This window comes from Globicephala melas, chromosome 3 (genome assembly GCF_963455315.2).
Source record: "Globicephala melas chromosome 3, mGloMel1.2, whole genome shotgun sequence".
Classification (NCBI taxonomy): domain Eukaryota; kingdom Metazoa; phylum Chordata; class Mammalia; order Artiodactyla; family Delphinidae; genus Globicephala; species Globicephala melas.
The window spans coordinates 13,340,617-13,361,212 of NC_083316.1; the positions used below are offsets into that span (position 1 = coordinate 13,340,617).

Below are 20,596 nucleotides of genomic sequence, written 5' to 3' on the forward strand. Positions count from 1 at the left end.
AAGGAAGATGAACAAATGGTTAAAGTGGTTCTAAAAACATGCTCTACCCAAAGGAGAATATCTCCTCACCTTTTGAAAAGGGTTGCGTCTAATAGCAGTGGTACTCAGGGATAAAACATCCTGCTTTCCATTAAAGAATAAATCGCGTAAGGTCATCTCCCTTTGCCATTTTACAGACTTTTTAAAAAGTACTAGGAAGTTATCATTTCAACACAAAGTAAAGCCATAAGGAGGCTGTGAATTATAATCCAGGACTCTTACATAGTTTCTGAGGCCACTTGATACTTCCTCAGGAATAAATTGTCTAAAAGATCCTTTCTAGATACTCTGCGTTGCAGACAAAATGATCCTGCACTATAGATTCCCAAGGTGCCATTCTGTACATTTCATTGATTATATAATATTATGGCTTTTAGGGCAACGTGGGTTAAACGCTTCCTTAGCAGTGTGACTGTTCTCTTTTAGAGGAGCTAAAGGACAAAATAGACTCCACACTCAAATCAGTTTAGAGTCAAAAACTGGATAAATTGAGGAATTGGTGTTAAGCATAAAAATAGAGCCAGGCGTTGGACTAGACTGTATCCCCTGATATGAGAGGACCCTCACGCCCTCGTCAAGATTTCAGGGACCAATCACCATACCTCTACCTTTATAGGACTGATCCAGGTGACTGACAAAGCAGGGTTTTTATTCTTGGGCAGAAGTCTTAGCCATAATCTGATCCTGGGGGGTGCCACCTTCTGAAGGACATTCCCAACAAGAACCCTTGAGTCCTAAAGGTAACCCCTCCCAGGTAAAATGCAGGATTAACCTTGTCTGTATAAATTTCCACTTTATAGCAACCAATACCTCAAATAAGTTCTAGGGTGTGTCTTTGATGTGAACCACATTAAAAGAAAATATTTTGAAATAAAACAAGAAGAGAAAGATCTCTTAGATTGTATTTTTTTTTTACTAGCTAGGTTTTATGGATCTATTTTTTTAAGCTTGAGTTTAAGCTAAGAAAAGAAACTTTGCTTTTTATGGCAAGAGTTCTTGAGTAGAAAGGCAGCTTACAATGGAAAGCATCTTGCACAAAAGTTTTGGTAATCAGAGGGGGAAAATGCAGAGTTGCTTTGTAAATTTTGACATTGAAAGGCCAATGCAATGTAAATATGACTTCCTAGAGTGTAAACAGCAGTGGTTTGAAAATAAAAACTTGTACAAAACGGGCAGCTATCTAGTTAGAAGAAGATGTGTCTAATAAGCATGTATGCGTGAGATGCCTTGAATATTTTTGAAACTGTACTATAATTACTGAAGAGGTAAAATTTCCAGGACTTTTGAAACCATGAGAATAAAAGGTCATAGGGTTTTCCCTCCAGAAAAAGACAGCTGTACTTTTTGGTATTCTTTACGTATTTAATTTAACAGCATAAAGCACATCCTTCGCACATAATTCACACACTTGGAAATGTTTGAAATTATTAATGGAGCCATGAGTTCTTAAACTTTACAGTATCCACTGTCTCTTATTTTAGAAAACAGATGAAAATATCAGTATAAAAAAGTATAATTCTATTCATTTGATTTACGATCTCCATTGTATGAAATAAAAATTAGCCTCATGTTGAGAAAATCCAAAAGTTTACCAAAAATATTCTTTAATTCAAATGTTTTCCACTACTAGGAGATTTTATATTCACTGTCCTTACCTTGGACTCCTGAAAACTGACTATGTTTTCAGACTTAGACGTACTTTTCTATCCTTTTCCATCCTGGATTTTGTGTGATTCAGGCACATTCTCAACAGAGAGTCTTTTTTTCTCTCTCCCTAAAGGCTACAAGCAATTGGAAAGGGCAGAGTCTTTGCTGTGGATGTACTTGAATGGGGCTGCAGTGCAGAAAGGAGGTGGGTCGGGAACATTTGCTTTATAGTCTACTCAAGTGCAAAAACTCCTGCTTTCCAGACCACACTGGGCACTCAGGCAACAGTAAGCATGTGTGTTAAATGATCCAGTGAATAAATGAATCGTCACTTTCTTTTCTGCCTATAAATCTGTAATCCAAGAATCTGCAGCAGCGCAACCTACTGAATTTTCATACCCAGTGTCTATCCCTGTGTATGTATTCCTTGCAGTTTATTCTGTATATTTTCCTGAAGACATCAGTGGTGTGTGTTTTTATGTTCTTTTTTGGTTTGGGGGATATATCCAGCTTCCCGATATCATTAAGAGACAGAGGCCACAAAATACATGTACTATTGCAAAAAACGGTTTGTTCACTTCTCCTTAAATTCTCCCATTCTGCTTTCATGACATTCACATGTGTTCATCTCTATCTTTCTTAGAGTCTTACACATTCATAACTGACAACCTCTTTCCCAATTCCATTTTTTTTTTTTTTTTTCCGGTACGCGGGCCTCTCACTGTTGTGGCCTCTCCCGTTGCGGAGCACAGGCTCCGGACGCACAGGCTCAGTGGCCATGGCTCACGGCCCCAGCCGCTCCGCGGCATGTGGGATCCTCCCAGACCGGGGCACGAACCCACATCCCCTGCATCGGCAGGCGGACTCTCAACCACTGCGCCACCAGGGAAGCCCTCCAATTCCATTCTTATATGTGAAATTAACCAAACATGTCCTTTTTTGCAGGTTTTATCATTTTTCCTTTTATAGCTTTGTCTGTTTGTCCGTCCGTCCATTCACTGATCCATCCTACAACGACGTAATTCATTGAGTGTACCTTTAACTGATTCCGTTACCAATTCATGTATTTATTTTTGAAAAAGGTTTGCTCATAGATTGTCTGCAGAGTAGACAGCAGTCTTGGTAAATTTCACTGGAAATTTTTCATATGTGATGAAGATGTATATGTCTCCTAAGAGTTTGGGCATTCCTTGTCCTGATATTTCAGGGGACATTTGATCTTCAAAGGAGTGATCCAAGCGGCTTTTGCATACCCCCCTTCCAATGATTCTTGCCAAGAACGCTGTGGGTGGTATCTGCGCCTCATGGCCATGTGGATACCATAGAAGCAGCAGGGAAGAAGGGCTTTTAAACAAGCTACTCTGTGCCATTTCGTGATCTCCATTTCCATTTATCAAAAGGACTTCTCAGAATTTAAGGACACTTAATGCAAGCATCAGTAGATTTGATTCTTGATAGAAGCTTTTGGAGATGTATATTTCACTTGGTACTTTCTGCCAGTGCTATTTTCCCTGCTCAAAATAATGCCTGGGGGCTTCCCTGGTGGCGCAGTGGTGGAGAGTCCGCCTGCCGATGCAGGGGTTGCGGGTTCGTGCCCCGGTCCGGGAGAATCCCACATGCCGTGGAGCGGCTGGGCCCGTGAGCCATGGCCGCTGAGCCTGCGCGTCCGGAGCCTGTGCTCCGCAGCGGGAGAGGCCGCGGCAGTGAGAGGCCCGCATACCGCAAAAAAAAAAAAAAAAAAAAAAAAAAAAAGTAGTGATAATATCCTCCCAGTTATTGTTATACTGTGTTATCTCCCAATGGGTATCACCCTACTGCTAAGATAAACAGGTTGAGTTTGCCCTCAAGACATCAGATAGGTAGAAATTCACTTGGAATAGGTATTCAGATATGAAAATATGTTCATTCCTACAAAATATTCTAAAGTCATATTCTAAGTTCATATAAAGTCATCTTTCTTTCTGCTTCTGTTTGTCTTGCAATGTCACAAGGCCAGGAGGAGGGTTCCAGGTTTCTTCTAACTCTATCGTCTTAATATTTGTCTTTGATCCTTTCCTCTCTGTGTGTGTGTCCAGGTATCAGGGCATCAGCATCCTTGTTTCTAAGCTCTATCAGAAAAATTAGCAGCTGTTGCCAATGTCCATTTAGCTGCCAGTCCTCTGAAAAGGACATAGGAGAGAAAACAATGTACAAAGAGAGCACTAGGTCCTTCTGCAGTGCCATGGGCACATGGAATACATGACTTGGTAGCGGAAATGGTCCTTGTTTTGAATTTGAAGCCATACTACCTTTTCCTGGCACATAGACATTGATACTCTAGGACTCTTGATAGTTCTATATGGAAAAAGTACTTCCTGTTTATGTAAGTCATTGCTTGTGGCAAGCTATGCATACTTTTTCCATAATAGCGCTTATTTCCAAATTAAAAATATGTGCTTACGTGTATGTGTGTGCATGTATTCTGCGAAAAAAATATATTTACGTATTTCTATTTCCCCAAATATATATGTTTCTGGATATAAAATATCAAGAAAAGATACTTTGTGACAACATGTAGATATAAATATCTCCAGGTGTTATTTGTCTTAGTCTGTTCAGGCTACTATTGCAGAAAGGCACTGGGTGACTTATAAACAACAAAAATGTATTTCTCACAGTTCTGGAGGCTGCAAGTCCAAGAGGCTGCTGGCAGACGCGGTGTTTGGTGAGGGCCCACTTCCTCGTAGACATCTGCCTTCTCACTGTCACCTCACGCGGCAGAAGTAAGAGCTAGCTCTGTGAGGTCTCTTTTATAAAGGCACTAATCCCATTCATGAGGGTTCTACTCTCATGACTTAATCACCTCCCAAAGGCCCCACCCCTAGGACCATCAACTTGGGGGTTAAGATTCACTCAGCATGGTTTTGAGAGGGCTAGAAACGTTCAGACCATAGCATTACTTATCATTCTTCATTATTTTTATAATTATCGGGTGCTATTTATTCAATTATGACAAAATTGCAAAAATTCTCAGAGGGTTTTTGACCTACTGTAGAATAAATAGGAAAAACTCAGAGAAACCTGGTGTATGCTCTGGAAAAAGACACATCCAGGTGTCCTGGCCGAAATCCCCCAGACTCCCCTACTCTACTCCCACCTTGGGGAGCAGTGCAGAGCCATCGTGAATTACTGATGAGAATCCTGTTGCCAAGCACTAGAGAGGAGAGCCATTACCATGCTCCTGAGTCTCCCAGGGCAGAATTTTCCCGACGGAGGTGCCAGACTGCCATCTTTTTCTGAGTGTGAATTCCCTTAATACCAGGGCATGATTATTGGCAAAGAAAAGAAAGAAAAAACTAAAAGCGTTACTGAATGCACAGCAGTGCTAGGCAATCTGGATGCATTCCTATAATCCAGTGCTGGGAGTATGAAAGAGAGACGAAAAGTGAACCCGTTATAGGTGCAGGTTTTAGGAATCCACTCCACCTCCACCGTAAGTATAGTTCATTCCTCGGGGGCCTAAATCAAGCCGTGCAGGTCTCCACAGAACAATTAAGTGTCTTCTCTTTCAAGATGAACAGAATGTAGGCAGGCAGGAGAGAGATTTCAGAGCCCTCACAGCTGCTAAAATGTCAGAGCTGAAAGCCTGATTGCCCCTCCTTCCTGGTCCAAAAGAAGTTGTTCAACTGCCTAAGAAAAATGGTAACTTCAGAGGCAATTCTTGGAGTTCATGTAATGATGGTTAGTACCGTGGTAGCTTGCATGGCAGTTCTGAAATCCCTAATTGGTTTACACTTAAGCTTTTCCTTAAAGATTTACTGTTTATTGTAGCTGATTACAAAAGAGAGAAGTACATATTTCTTTTCTTATGAATGACTTAAAATGCAGTATGTATACCACCTGGGATAGAAAAGTACATGCCAAGCTAGGTTTTAATCCTTTTTAAACATATAAATATTTCCTTTCCATTCAAGACATTTATGTGCACCTACTATGTACCATAAACCTACGTCAGGGGCTGCCAGGACACAATAAGAAAAGGATTTAATCCTGTCTCAAAGGAGTTTTTAGTGTAATAGAAGACATATCTGTCGTCTGTTGCCGCAGCAATACTGTGGTACAAATCATCCCAAAACTCAGTATTCTAGCTCCCACGTCTGTGGTTCATCTGGGCATCCATTGACTCCAGCCAGGCTTGGTTGAGCTTGGCCCTGAGCTGCAGGTTGGGGCCAGTTCTGTCTGCTCATCTGATGAGATGATGGACCTCTCGTCATCCTAAGATCAGTGGACCAGTCGAGCATGTTCTTCCCATGGTGATGACAGAAGCAGGTGGGCAAGCCCAACCACACAACCGGCTTTGGACAAATCACATCCCCTGATATTCACTAGCCAAAGCAAGTCACATGGCCAAAGCCAACATCACTGGACCAAAGAAATATACTCTGCCTAGGAAGACTGCAAAGATACGTGACAAAGGATATGGGGATATAGGGAGAAATGCAAAAGTGAGAAAAATAATACAATGAGCCTCATTAGGGAAAGATAAATTCACACATGCCTGTATAACAAAGGGTGGGAATTTCCAAAGGGAAGGGATTAATTATATCTCAAAGACACTAAGGAAGTATTCTTAGTGGAGGTGACATTTGCACTCAGTCACAAAAGGTGTTTGCATTTCAAAAGGCAGACAAGGTGTATGTTATAGGTGTGTGTGGGGGGGGGGGGAGAGGGGTGGACAGATAATAATTTAAGGATGCTCCAGGAGCAATAATGGTGGACATGTGTAGGACAGTCTCAGTGTTAGGTTACAGAGAAGTAAATTCAAAAGAAAACATAGAAATAGAAAAAGTATATCAATAGGAAAACTACAAGTAGACAGCAGAGATGTCCTGTGTCAGAAGTTCTTGTGTTATATGTTATTGCCGGAAGTTCTTTGAAAAGACAAGTGTTTGAAAATTCTGAAAGTACGAAATGTGAAAAAGCACACAAGGATAGAATTTTTGTTTAAGTCTTTAGAGCTATAATTAGAGCTGGAAATGACTTAGAAATTATCTAGATCAACTCACTTATTTCACAGATAAAGAAATGTGTATTTTGGAGGTAAATTCATTCTCTCTCTCTCTCTCTCTCTCGCTCTCTCTCTCTCTATATATATATATTCACACATCTGTATGAAATATATAAACATATTTACAAAGAGAATAAATGTCTTCCTAAATAAATCTATCCATCTAAATATGTAAAATATATATTATATAAATATATTTATATAGCACGAGAATAAATTCTTCCATATATATGTATATATGTCTCTCAAGGTTGGGAGAGGGGCAGCTATGAAATGAGCAGACTTCTTAAAGCAGTATTCTAAAGAACTCTCAATCCCTCATAAACAAAAACCACTTGCATCTTCATCAAGTGATCTTTCTGGTTCTGAGGAACAGAATATGAGTCACATTATTCAAATGCAAAGGGAGGAATGATTACTATGAAGGAAAAATAAGTATTGCCACAGATATTCAAGGCCTGGAAATACCATCTGAAGTGCTAGATCTAATGGAGGAAGGAAGCAGGGGCTCCCCAGAACTCAGACCGCAGAGTTTGGGGTATGGTTATCAAAAGATGGGGGACTGAACCCCAGGGGGCAGGTGAGGGCAGAGACAGCAAATGTTCTCTATACCCACTGGCCAGTCTTCCCCTCTTGGGAAACACATTCCCCTCATTCGTAAATGAAGTGTAACCATCTGCCTAACTAAAGCATAATTAGAAAAGTAAATCAGTTTGTGTTCATAACGTATGAGCTTCCTTCCCAGTATAGAAATAATGAAACTTTGAAGTTGTGCCCTTTAGATAATCGCCATTAACGTGGATCAAAGGTCAGCAAACTACAGCCCTTGTGCCCTTTAGATAATCGCCATTAACGTAGATCAAAGGTCAGCAGACTCTAGCCCTTGGACCAAATCAGCTGACCTGTTCTTACAGGACAAATTTTATGGAAAAATAGCGGCGACTGCTTGTTTACGAATTGTTTATGGCAGCTTTTGCACTAAAACAGCAGGGCTGAATAATTGCAACAGAGACAGAACCCATGTGGCCTGCAGTGCCTCAACTATTTCTTATCTGGCCTTTCACAGATAGTGTGCCCACCCCTAATGTAGATATTGGAGGATTAGCCCTTTTCTGGAAGGGGTGAAACGTGCATGTGCTTCCACTTCCGGTGATGGATTCAGCAGGGGTCGGCCCAGGAAGGATGTCAGTGGCCTGAGTGTCACCTCCCTTGCCTCCTTCCCGGGGCTCCGCTCTGGCCATCCTTAACCCTTTGCTCTATCTATGTCCTTTGCCAGACTCCGACCTGAGCATGCGCACACTGAGCACGCCCAGCCCAGCCCTGATATGTCCACCCAACCTGCCGGGATTTCAGAATGGAAGGGGCTCGTCCACCTCCTCGTCCTCCGTCACCGGGGAGACGGTGGCCATGGTCCACTCCCCGCCCCCGACCCGTCTCACCCACCCGCTCATCCGGCTCGCCTCCCGGCCCCCGAAGGAGCAGGCCAGCATCGAACGGCTCCCGGACCACGCCATGGTGCAGATCTTCTCCTTCCTGCCCACCAACCAGCTGTGCCGCTGCGCCCGCGTGTGCCGCCGCTGGTACAACCTGGCCTGGGACCCGCGCCTCTGGAGGACTATCCGCCTGACGGGCGAGACCGTCAACGTGGACCGCGCCCTCAAGGTGCTGACCCGCAGGCTCTGTCAGGACACACCCAACGTCTGTCTCATGCTGGAAACCGTAAGTGTCAGTGGCTGCAGGCGGCTCACGGACCGAGGTCTTTACACCATTGCCCAGCGCTGCCCGGAGCTCCGGCGGCTGGAAGTCTCGGGCTGCTACAATATCTCCAACGAGGCAGTCTTCGATGTGGTGTCCCTCTGTCCCAATCTGGAGCATCTGGATGTGTCAGGTACGTGGCCACTGACCTGCCATGGGCAGGCCCTTCCCAGTGCACCATCCCGAACCCGTAAAGGACGCTGCCACCTGGGAAGGGTCCCCCTTGTGATAGCCAGGGGTCAGGAGGCTGACTCTTCTTCCTGAAAGACTGTCTTTACAGAAGCATGACCCTGGGGGCCAGAGGTATGCCTTTCATCAAATGATGTCAACTTCTTAGAGGAACTAGAGGCACCTTTTGTCCGGCAGTTCAAGTTGGGGTGACTTTTAAGCGTGTCTTTCCTCCCCGTCATTCTCAAAGTAATTTCAGAGCAACCGTAGATAATGGGAACTAAACATCTAATCACAGATAAATAGGAACCAACTCTAACTCAAACGGAGGTAGTTTAGAAAGTGCCCTGACGTCCACTGGTTACTGTTTCATGGAGCCTGAGTGCTGTGTCTAAGCTGATTCTGTGTTGTGGCCTGTGATTGTGATTGTTCACCATTTTGCAGACATTGGGGAAAATCCATCATGGCCAAGCACCTCTTCCTATTTCACCCCTACTCTCCTCACCCTTGGGTTGATTTTGCACCTTTTCTCAAGCACAGTTCTCAATTAGTAGTGCAAGGTTAGGGCCCACCAGGGAGAGCCTTTTTAGTTCCTTTTAAAAATGAAGGAAATCCCAGCATGGCTGCTTCGCTTGAAGCCCTCTCTCAGGCAGGAAGAATTAAAACCCAGACTCATACTTAGGCGCCAGACAGACGTGGATCCAGCCGGACTAACAGCCTTTCTTTATCTCATCCACTGCTCAGTCAGAAGACGAACATTCGAGAGGCTGAAATGTGTAAGATGCATCAGGGAGTTAAAGAAATGAACAGCGTGAGCTACAACCTCAGGGATTGTTGGGGAAGAGGGTCAAGAAGTAAAAACCACTGTGACGGGTGAATAAACAGAATTGGGGATTTGCAAGCATCTGAGGTAAATGATACCCTCCGGCAAAAGCTGAGGTAAAAGTCGCCTCTCTGAGCTCGCTCTCTCTTTTGAAAACCGACATCTGAAAATATTTCAGATGACAGTCAATTATTTCTCGCAGATTCTTTCCCTTGCTGGAAAGCAGCTCTTTGCCCCCCTCCTTCAGCTGGCTCCAGGACAAAGCCATAGAAACTGTATGTTCAGTTCGTCATGAGCAGCTGTTGGCATAAAGAAGCAGGAAACTAAAAGGTTTTCTTACATTTTCCCCCCAAGGATTTCTGGAAAAAGAAAGCATTGTGATGTGGTAGAAACTAGTTTCAGAACTCTGTGATTTGGGACAATTCACAGCTTTCTCTAGATGTGTTTCCTCTTCGTTTAAAAAAAAAAGGGGGGGACGGGGGGCTAAGGGATTGGATTCTTTAACAGGCTAAGATTCTGAAGCTTGTGGGCCTCTTTTATAAACACCTCATTTTCTCAGATTAGAAAATGACTCATTTTTGGAATCCTCATCTTAGTTAAAGGGGCAGCCCATGCACCCTCAGTACAGGCTGCAAGTAATTGTGTTCTGTCCTTGGAGTCCGTTTGAAATTCAGAAATGCAGAAACTACTTTGGCTATTTGAGAATGGAAATTTCTGGGCTTCGATCCTGCTTGGTCCCTTTGCTAACCATCATGGAAGCCTTGATGCCCTTCGTCTTTATCAACCTGCCCCGTTGCAGAACCTAAAATATTTATGTATCTTCTTCACATGTCTTCCGATGACACGCTGTGATCTGGGTATATAAAGACTGTGTACACAGGGGAAGCTCTGACTCACCGAGAGCACATAATTGTAGATATTGGCAGGAGTGGTGATGGGTATTTTCAGGTAGATGAACTGGAAGGACCCAACAAGCCATAGGGATGGATTTGTATCACCACCTCTGAACAGTGCCCTCCAGTTCTGAGGGAATCTAGAAATTGTGATTTCACCTATGCCTGGTTCCCTTTGGGTCTTACAGCTGGCCTCTGACAGTGACCACCTCCTCAATGGCAATAAACTTGACTTTGGAAGACTCATCACTGGTCTAGAGCCTAATTCCCCCAGAGAACGTGAGACTGCCCCTCCCATCCCTAGCATGCCCACCTTGAAAGTCATCTTTTCAAGTCACTGAAAGTTACTATAACTAGCTCTAGTGTTTTTTCATTACCACTTATTACCTTTTATTAAAGTCTAGTCAGGGTTCTCCGGAGAAATAGAACCAATAGTATATATATAAAGAGATTTATGAAGAGGAATTGGCTCACACAATTACGGCATCTGAGAAGTCCTACAGTTTGCCGTCTGCAAGCTGGAGACCCAGAAACACCAGTGATGCAGTTAGTCTGAGTCTAAAAGTCTGAGAACCAGGGTTGCTGATGGTGTAAGTCTCGGTCCGAAGGCAGGAAGAGACCACTGTGTTAGCTCAAACATTTAGGCAGAGGGAGAGTTCTCCATCCTCCACCTTTTGTCCTATTCGGACCTCAACAGATTGGATGGTGTCCCTCTGCACTGAGAAGGGCAGACTGCTTGACTGAGTTCCCCGGTTCAAATGTTAATCTTAACCAGAAACACGCTCACAGGCACACCAGAAATAAGGTTTAGCCAAATATCTTGGCATTTCGTCCCCTAGCCAAGCTGACATATAAAATTAAATATCACAATTAATAACATCTTTAAACATCAATGGAATATATTAAGACTAACCAATTTTTTTTTTTTTTTTTTTTTTTTTTTTTGCCGTATGCGGGCCTTTCACTGTTGTGGCCTCTCCCGTTGCGGAGCACAGGCTCCGGACGCGCAGGCTCAGCAGCCATGGCTCACGGGCCCAGCCACTCCGTGGCATGTGGGATCTTCCCGGACCGGGGCACGAACCCGTGTCCCCTGCCTCGGCAGGCGGACTCCCAACCACTGCGCCACCAGGGAAGCCCCTAAACAATTTTTGAAGTATAAAATCTTGTGATTATTACAAGTGAAACGGCTTCAAAAGGGTCCCCTGTAATTGGAGATCTGGGAGTCCTCCTTACTATTCTTCCTAATCTTTTATATCAGACCAGTTGAATCCTGTCCCTGTGACTCTACTTCCCCAGAATCTCGAGTCCGTCCCCTCTCCCCTGCCTGCCAGCCTGGATGCATGCTTCCCCCATCATTGTCCCTACACCCATCTCAGCCTCATCAACCCGCCCTCCACACAGCCAGCCTCCAAAGGGATGTCTTCAGACTGCAAGCCTCACCATTCATTTTCCTACATAAAATCTCCAATTCCTCCTCACGACATACAGGAAAAAGTTCCTCAGCAGAGTATGTATGGCCCTTTGTGAGCTGCCCTTTTCAAGTTCAAACCTCACGCCTTTCCTTTGTAACCTGAGTGCTCCCTTCTATAGAACCAGTTGCATTTCCCAAACACATCATGCCTGTGCACACTGTGATGTATGGGCACTCTCTGACCTGCGTGCCATTCCCTCCTCTGCCCCCTGCCTCTCCCCAACAGCCCTCTTAACAGATTTCTCATTGCTGGAGCCCCAGCGCAAGCATCCCTTAAGTAAAGCCTTCCCTGCCTGACGCCCGGTAAGCTGAAGGTTTCCTCCCAGGTGTCTACCTTTTGAGTATAAGCAGGTAGAGTGTTACTGGGTTTTGCCACTGTATACTTGTATATTTCCAGATTCCTTTCTCTCAATTCATTACAAGCTTTATATGGGCAAAAGTGAGGCATATTTTATCTCTGCACTTTACGATATTGTAATGAAGTGAACAGAGGGGTGTCAAAGCCCTAAACAGTCATCTTGACCTCTGAAGCATTCAAACAAAGTTGTCATTGGTTAATACTCTGAACGAGCATTTAGGAAGCTGTGTGCAGTAAATAAAACTTCCTCACCAGTAAAATTGAGTTCATTAGGAGGATTAAATGAGTTAATTCATGATAAGTCCTCACATGTGTGTTCTGCTGAAAACTATGTAGCAAGCATTCAATAAATCATAACTGTTATCATCATTTTTGGATTGTCATTGTTATTAAGATGCTTGCAGGGCAGAGGTTGGTCTTCAGTGACAGTAGTTGGTCTTCATCAGGCCTTTTATATCCCAGAGAAGTAGCTATTATTACCCCAATAATGAGAGGAAGTGGTAATGAAGAGCATATTTGTGAAAGCTGAACTAAATCTGGAATTAATTGAAGATATCCCCAGATTTATTCAACCCATACTGTTCACTCTCTGTTGTGTAATATCCCTACTCCTTACCCTGAATGTTAAGGCAGGCCCCCAAGATCTGATCCCAATGGACCATTCCCATCTTAGTTGCCATTAAATCCTATGTTCTAGCCTATCAACACTCCTCACTCCCCCTCTGCCTCTATGCTTTCTTGTCTCTCGAATTTGCTCATACTATTACCTTATACTACCTGGGCTCCATATCTGTGTATTAAAATTGTTTCTCTCTTCCAAGAATCCCCATATAGGTATCACCACTCCCAAGACTTCTGATGCCCCAGTGTCTAAATATTCACTTCATGCTGACACATCTACTGTAAATCCCTCATGCAGTTCATCAGTTGCATGCTATATATACCATCCCTGCTATATTAGAAACCTTGGATCAGGAAACTTTTCCCTAGTCTGACTGTACAAGTCCTATAATCTCACTGAATCTGAGATGCCTCATCTTTAAAAACTGAAGTTTAAATTGAATGATTTCTCAGGTTCTCTCCATGTCTCTTATGTATGAATGCCTCCACTAGCCACAGATATTACCTACTGAGCCATGAACCAATTTATTTTCTTTCCAACCCAAACTTAGCAAATCTGTAAGAATTAAGGCTAAAGCTTAAATTTTAAATTATTGATCTAAAACGATACAAGCATATCAAAATAGTGTCTTTACCAAAACTGAGCTCAGCTAGTATTTCATAAAATTTGGGGCTTAGTTTCAAAAACCAAGCATATATTGGTATCTCCCTGGACCAAATAGAGTATCCTCCCTGGAGTGCAGCAGATTTTACTAGGTTTTTTTTTTTTTTAATAGGAAACTGGAACTAAGAGTTTAGGAACAAAGGTTGTCATATCATCTTGAAAAACATCACAGATGGGCAACCACTACTGTGAACATATAAATTCAGCATAAGCAGGATCACAGTCAGTATGAAAAAGAAATTCAAAATAAAGGAAGATTTCCAAGTTACAGTTGAAGGGTACCAACCACGTTCTGCAAAACCACGGAGCCCACTGGAGTAGTGTGGGCAGCCTTGACAAGCTGCATCTTTGTTCTCCAGTGTTGGAGTATATGCTTTGCTCCTTCCTGAAATTCTTTGACTTGGTAGCACATGGCTTCTGAACCTCGTTATTCCCATGACCTGAATTTTATACGAGTTTCCTGGGCAGCCTGCCAGGAGTGGGAGGAAAAGTCCCCGTTAGCACTGTCACGTGGTCGTTTAGAAGCCTTGGAGATGACGTCATCAACCAAGGCACAGAGCTGCCAGGGTTGAGGCACCTGTCTTTAGAGCTGCCAGAGGGATTTGGGGAAAGCAAAGAGAAAATGAAAAGTATGTATGCAGTCTATGTAGCAGAATGAAATATATGTATGCATATACATTTATTTATATAATGTGTATCAGCTATGGCTATTAATTATATTCATATACGAAAAATATACTGTACATATTTTAAAGAGTAATAACCAGTGAACTGAAATACACAATTAAATGAGGGCTTCATATGTAACTATATATTCATTATATATTATATATATTATATATATAATATTCATTATATATAAAATATATAATTATATAATATATAGTATAAATATATGCATATAAAATGCATATACAAACAGACATTCTTAGGGGAAGGGAGGTTGGAAACAATGTTTCAAGAGGCATCTAAAGATATCTTCCTCAGCACTAATTTCCTTATCTGTAAAATGGATTTTTTTAAGAATCAAGTGAGAAAATGTTTATAAAAGCACTTTGTAAACTTCATAATTCAACATAAATAAGAGGCATTATAATTAACTATAGAACAGATAATCAGTTTTTCGATGTAGGTATACATCAGCCACGGTCAACGTCCCGAGGACATTTAAATGTTGGAAGTTGGATTATCCCATCAGGTCTTCTTAGAAAAGACCGTACGCACTCTATAAATCATTCATTCATTCAACAGATGCTTAGTGAGCACCAGCTGTGACCCAGGTATGAGGGATACAGCAGTGAACAGTGCAGAGTCCCTTTTCTTAGGAGCTCACATTCCAGAGTGAGGACAGCAAATACATAAGTGAATAAATAAATATATAGTGCCTCAAGGTGATAACAAGTGCTGAAAATAAATGGGGATACCACTTCATACAGGGTGAAGAAGGAAGAATTGTCCAGTAAAGGGACATTTGCTCAGAGACCTAAGAAAGTGGAGGTGGCCCGTGGCGCTATCCAGGGAAACCCTGTCCAGTGCACACATGCTGAGGCAGGGGGGCACCTGAGCCATCTGGGAACCAGCAAGGAGGCCAGTAGGGTTGGAAGAGGGGGTAAGAGATAAGGGCACAGGGGTGCAGGTCCTTGGAGGCCCCTTTCGATTTTACACGTGGTGTGAGATGGTACCGTCTGAAGGCTTTGAGCATGATAGATGGAATTCTGTTTTCCAGAATCTCTCTGGCTGCTGTGAGGAGAATAGACCGTAGAGATTGTAAGGGCAGGTCAGGGAAACTGGTTGAGGGGCTAGAGGGATAATCCCGATGACACAATTGTTCTTCCTTGACCAAAGAGGGTTGAACTGAATCCCTAGACGGTCACCTTGTTAGACTAATAACTGTTGGTATATACATTTGCCGTAGTTTTCAGAGTACGTCCGTATCCATTATCTCTCGTTGCATCCTCATTATACCCCGTGGAGGCACGCCAGCTACTCATCCTCATTTCAGAGGAGAGTCGTGAGACTCAGGAAAGTTAAGCCTCCTGCCTCAGGCCATAAAAAGTAGATCTGAACTGGTTTGTGATTCCCAAGCCAATGCTCTCTTTCTGCCACACCCAGGTCATGGCCAACCCTTCTATCTCATATCTCACTTCTTTGGACCAGACCATTGTAGGGTGAGAACTAACCTTTACTGAGCTTCCCGAACTTTCCAGGGCCAGGGCAGGATATTTACACACATGGTCTCATTGCCTCTTCACAGCCACCTTGCAGGGAACGTGCTCATCCTTATTTTAAGACAAAGGAAGTACCGAGAAGGATTGATTTGCCCAACGTCAGGCAACTAGTGATGGATCTGGAATTGGAACCATTATCTTTCTGATTCTAGAGCCCCAAAGCCTCTTAAACCCAAAGTCGTTAAGGGATGAAATGAACATGGAAAGCCCATTCTTGGCGTTCCTCCTCCGTAGGGGCTGGGAAGGGAAGGGGTAACCTCAGGACCTGAATCCAGAGAGGGCTAGCAATCCGTAAAGGAGTCCCGCAACTGCACTCGCAGCCCCCCCCCCCCCAATTCTCGGAGGTCGCTCTGAGCGTGTGTTCTGTCTCTTCGTGTAGGGTGCTCCAAAGTGACCTGCATCAGCTTGACCCGGGAGGCCTCCATTAAACTGTCCCCCTTGCATGGCAAACAGATCTCCATCCGCTACCTGGACATGACGGACTGCTTCGTGCTGGAGGACGAAGGCCTGCACACCATCGCGGCGCACTGCACGCAGCTGACCCACCTGTACCTGCGCCGCTGCGTCCGCCTCACGGACGAGGGCCTCCGCTACCTGATGATCTACTGCGCTTCCATCAAGGAGCTGAGCGTGAGCGACTGCCGCTTCGTCAGCGACTTCGGCCTGCGAGAGATCGCCAAGCTGGAGTCCCGCCTGCGGTACCTCAGCATCGCCCACTGCGGCCGCGTCACCGACGTGGGCATCCGCTACGTGGCCAAGTACTGCGGCAAGCTGCGCTACCTCAACGCGAGGGGCTGCGAGGGCATCACGGACCACGGCGTGGAGTACCTCGCCAAGAACTGCGCGAAACTCAAGTCTCTGGACATCGGCAAATGCCCTCTGGTCTCCGACACGGGCCTGGAGTGCCTGGCCCTGAACTGCTTCAATCTCAAGCGGCTCAGCCTCAAGTCCTGCGAGAGCATCACAGGCCAGGGCTTGCAGATCGTGGCGGCCAACTGCTTCGACCTGCAGATGCTGAACGTGCAGGATTGCGAGGTGTCCGTGGAGGCCCTGCGCTTCGTGAAACGCCACTGCAAGCGCTGCGTCATCGAGCACACCAACCCTGCCTTCTTCTGAAGGGACAGCTTCCAGCCGTCGCTGTCTTCATACAGACATGAACGAAACAAAATGTTTTTTCAAAGCAGCGTATGTAAGCGCCGACACCCACTCGTAACAGCTCTTTCTTCCAGGAAGGTTCTTAGGAATCTGGCTTTTCTTTTTCCTTATTTCTCGTGGGCAACAGAGGTCCAGGAAAGGAGGCTGGGGGGCACATTTCTATCGCAGCCAATGGTTTCTTGGGGGGTCAGGTCATTTGTAGGCAGTTTCTCGTCTCAGAAGGATGTACCTCAGAAAGCGGATTGCAGTGTGTTTAGGAACGCGCCTTTTTCTCTCTGTCTCCTTCCTCCTGGCCACAGCCCCGAGGTCTACACCCTGGTCCCTCCTACCCCACTGCTCCCTCTCCTACACTGACAGCAAATTATCAGAATAATAATGCTCTCCAGACCGCCTCCTCTTTCAACTTCTTGATTGGCCTAAAGCACATTTTTCAGCCCCACCCCCAAGCAAATTCTTGTTAGATAAACGTCACAGCACCTGGTATATATGAAGCGCTTCTAAACCTTTTTAAAGAATCATTGGTGGCAGGCTGCACGGTGGAGGAAGAGACCTGCGTTGTTCCCCCACCTCCCAGCTCTGCCACTTACGAGCTGTGTGACCTTGGGCAAGGCACTTGACCTCTCTGGGCTTCGGCTTCCAGCACCGAATGAGAGGCCATTCTCTGATCTGATCGAGGATTAGCTTCATGCCCATTTTAGAGCCGAGGGAATAGAGACAGCAGTAAACACAGGCTCCTTGGCATAGAGCACAGGAGACCTCTACCTCTTCCAGGGGTGTTGATTCTGTGAATGCTTTGAGGCACGCCACCACCGGCGTCCTGTATGTCCTTCACTCCGATCTGAGTATCACTCACAGCCTGTTTGTTTTGGTGAGCGAGTCTCTTGGTCATCTTCTCCTGCCCAGCTAGATGGATGGTTTCCATACACAGATGCTTTCGGCATCACTCCACTCCACACCATTGTATGGAGGCCATGGGATTCCTAATCACAGCAAAACCCACATCCCCCAGTCAGGTTGATCTTTCTGAGTGGTTTCAAGTAGGAGGAAAGGCACTCATAATTTTTAATTAACAAGGGAGGCCCAAGAGAACACATGTCCTCTAGGGTTTTTCAAGTCCCTCTCACTGCACACGTGGCATGCATGCACACATCTGCCCTACAGCTGGGAGGAACAGACGCCTCGGTTCTTTGTCATTCAGATCACATTTCTACTTTTCTCATCTATTTGTTTCCTTGTGCATCCAGACTTCATCACATGAAGCCTGTTGGGGTTAAGTCATAAGTGTTTAATCTTGCAGATTGCCACCTTGTGTGCCTTCCCCTGTGACTGTTTGCATGTCCTCCGTCCAAGATGCAGAGCAGACTTCCAGGTAGTTTAAATCCTGTCCACTCAAAAGTGCCACACAAACGGAAGAAGGAACAGAATGGTAAGACTTAGGCGCTGGTCCACCAACCAGACCCTTGGAATACAACGTTAAAGTCATTGCCAAGTATGCATTTTAAATGGTCCTATTTGGATAGAAATCCATTTGCTATCCTCATTCATGTGAAGTCAGGATGCCAGAAATTCCACTGCTTGTTTTCATGAAATTTAATTGCTTTTTGTTAATAAACCCATGACCTCTCTTAAATTATTCTTTGGCAACAGCCCTCCTCCATCACTGTTCAAACAGTTCATCCATTTCTTTCTCAAAGGATCCACCACCCAAACCCAGAACCTCTGCGTCTGCAAGTCAAGCATGTGGAATGGGTTTCAGATCGAGCCTACGCCCCACTTGACAGCTGCACTCGTGCGTGGCTTTGTCCTACGTTGAGAAGCAGGAGGTAGGGTATGAAATATGACCTCCTCTCCAATCAACACCGCCAGCAGCTTAGAGACGCGCTCAAGGCTGTGTGCCATGGGGGAAAAGGAATTGTTTGGCCGGGGATAGTATCTAGTGATGGTCACAAGGTTTAGAACCGTGAAAGGGGTTGAAGGTAGCATTCCCTGCTGTATGACTTGTGACCCTGTCTAAAGCTTCAGAATTTGAGAGTCACAAAGGATTGTGCCTAACCCTTGGCACTGGCATCTTCCAAGTGAGCTGCTTTAATTCTCCCGGAATGAGAGGAGAGGTCCAAAATGGCTCCCAGAACCAGAGAAGGGGCATCCCATTCCAAATACCTTTATCCCCACCACCTGACCACAGCACCTAAACGTCTTCCAAACATGAGACAAAGCCGACTTTCACACCGATTGCCCAGCATGGACTGTCCTTCCCGGTTTCTCCCTTTTCCCCCGTCTTCTCTTCACCCATTCTGCTTCCCCTTGTTGTAGGTACCTATGACACAGGTTCCTGGGGTAACAGCTCAGCAGATTTTTAGAGACCAAGCAAAAAGCCTCACTAGGAAATTGATCTGTTTTTAAACATTGCTTCCTTCCTGCCTTTGCAAAATTGAATGCTCATTGTTGTTGTTGTTTTTTAATTCTAATGTTCAAATCACTGCGTGCTGTATGACTCTAAAAAGCCTTAATTTACTACCACCAAGAAATAAAGCAATATGTTCGTAATTGGGTTAAGCCTCATTTAATACCCTGGCCAAAGGAGCCTGGTGTTCAGATGGTGACAATCAAGAGTGAGGGAGAGACTTGCCTCATGTCCAAGTAGAGAGCAGGTCGGGTCACTGAATTTGTCGTCCCTTTAAAGTTGCACCCATGGTTTTGTCATTCCCCTTAGTTCACTATCTTTCGCTGAAACTTAGCAGGTAAGTGAAAAATCATTACCTTCACAGTTTAATTTAGGTCTCCAATTCCCTAACCAACCCTTTGGAGGCAGGTGTGTTTCGGAATTTATAATTTTTCACATTTTAGGAAGTTATCTATGGAGTATATTGTAACACCCTGGTAGAATCTTGGACAGCACTCTTTTTTGTGTGTGTGTGTGGTACGCGGGCCTCTCACTGTTGTGGCCTCTCCCGTTGCAGAGCATAGACTCCGGACGCGCAGGCTCAGCGGCCATGGCTCACGGGCCCAGCCGCTCCGCGGCATGTGGGATCTTCCCGGACCGGGGCACGAACCCGCGTTCACCTGCATCGGCAGGCGGACTCTCAACCACTGCGCCACCAGGGAAGCCCAGCACTCTTAATAAATGTGTTACTGTTTCTACAGCAGTGAATGTAAATAGTCAACTACATAAGATGATTAGAGGCTATAAATAGCCTTGTATCCGTTCAGGTCAGGTTTTGTCACCAAATTAAGTTGTGCAAAAGCATAATGAAGAAAGCTATTTTAGCAGAGCTTTCTAGATTTGAGAATTATAAATAAGTAACTGTGGCCCTGAATATACTTCCCCTGGCACTGGTTACAAACACTGGAGAAATTTGCAAACTTACGTTGACCATTGGTTGTTACAAATTTTTAAAAAAGTCTTAGAGTGTTACGACCTGGGAGAAGAATATGGCAACTTGATCTAAAAGGAAAAATTATCAGTCAGTTGGAAAAAGAGAAATGCCAAATATCTCTTCACCCAAACCTTCAGATCTGAGAAATCAACATGGCAGAAAGTAAGTACTGATTGATGAATGACAGACTCCATCTTTAGCAAGTAAAAAGGTTTTGAGATATCGATTTTAAATGTAGTTGTCTTCAACCTTCTTCTCACCCTATGTGAGCTGCTTAATGACTCTCACGGAAACCAATGGGACTATTAACTGCTTTGGAACCTTAACTCGAAGGTAGACAGACCCATGCA

General features: G+C 44.5%; 1 protein-coding gene across 2 annotated transcripts in view; it reads left to right on the top strand.

Annotated features, from left to right (window-relative positions):
* The window catches only part of FBXL7 (F-box and leucine rich repeat protein 7), a 416,656-nt gene extending 397,249 nt beyond the window's left edge, over positions 1-19,407 (top strand). For both annotated transcript variants that reach the window (XM_030856593.3, XM_060295393.2), the window contains 2 exons: positions 8,010-8,621; positions 16,094-19,407. In XM_030856593.3, coding sequence (XP_030712453.2) covers positions 8,010-8,621; positions 16,094-16,830 — 1,349 coding nt within the window. In that variant the 3' untranslated portion in view covers positions 16,831-19,407. The remainder of the gene's footprint in view (positions 1-8,009; positions 8,622-16,093) is intronic.
* The last annotated feature ends 1,189 nt before the right edge of the window (positions 19,408-20,596 follow it).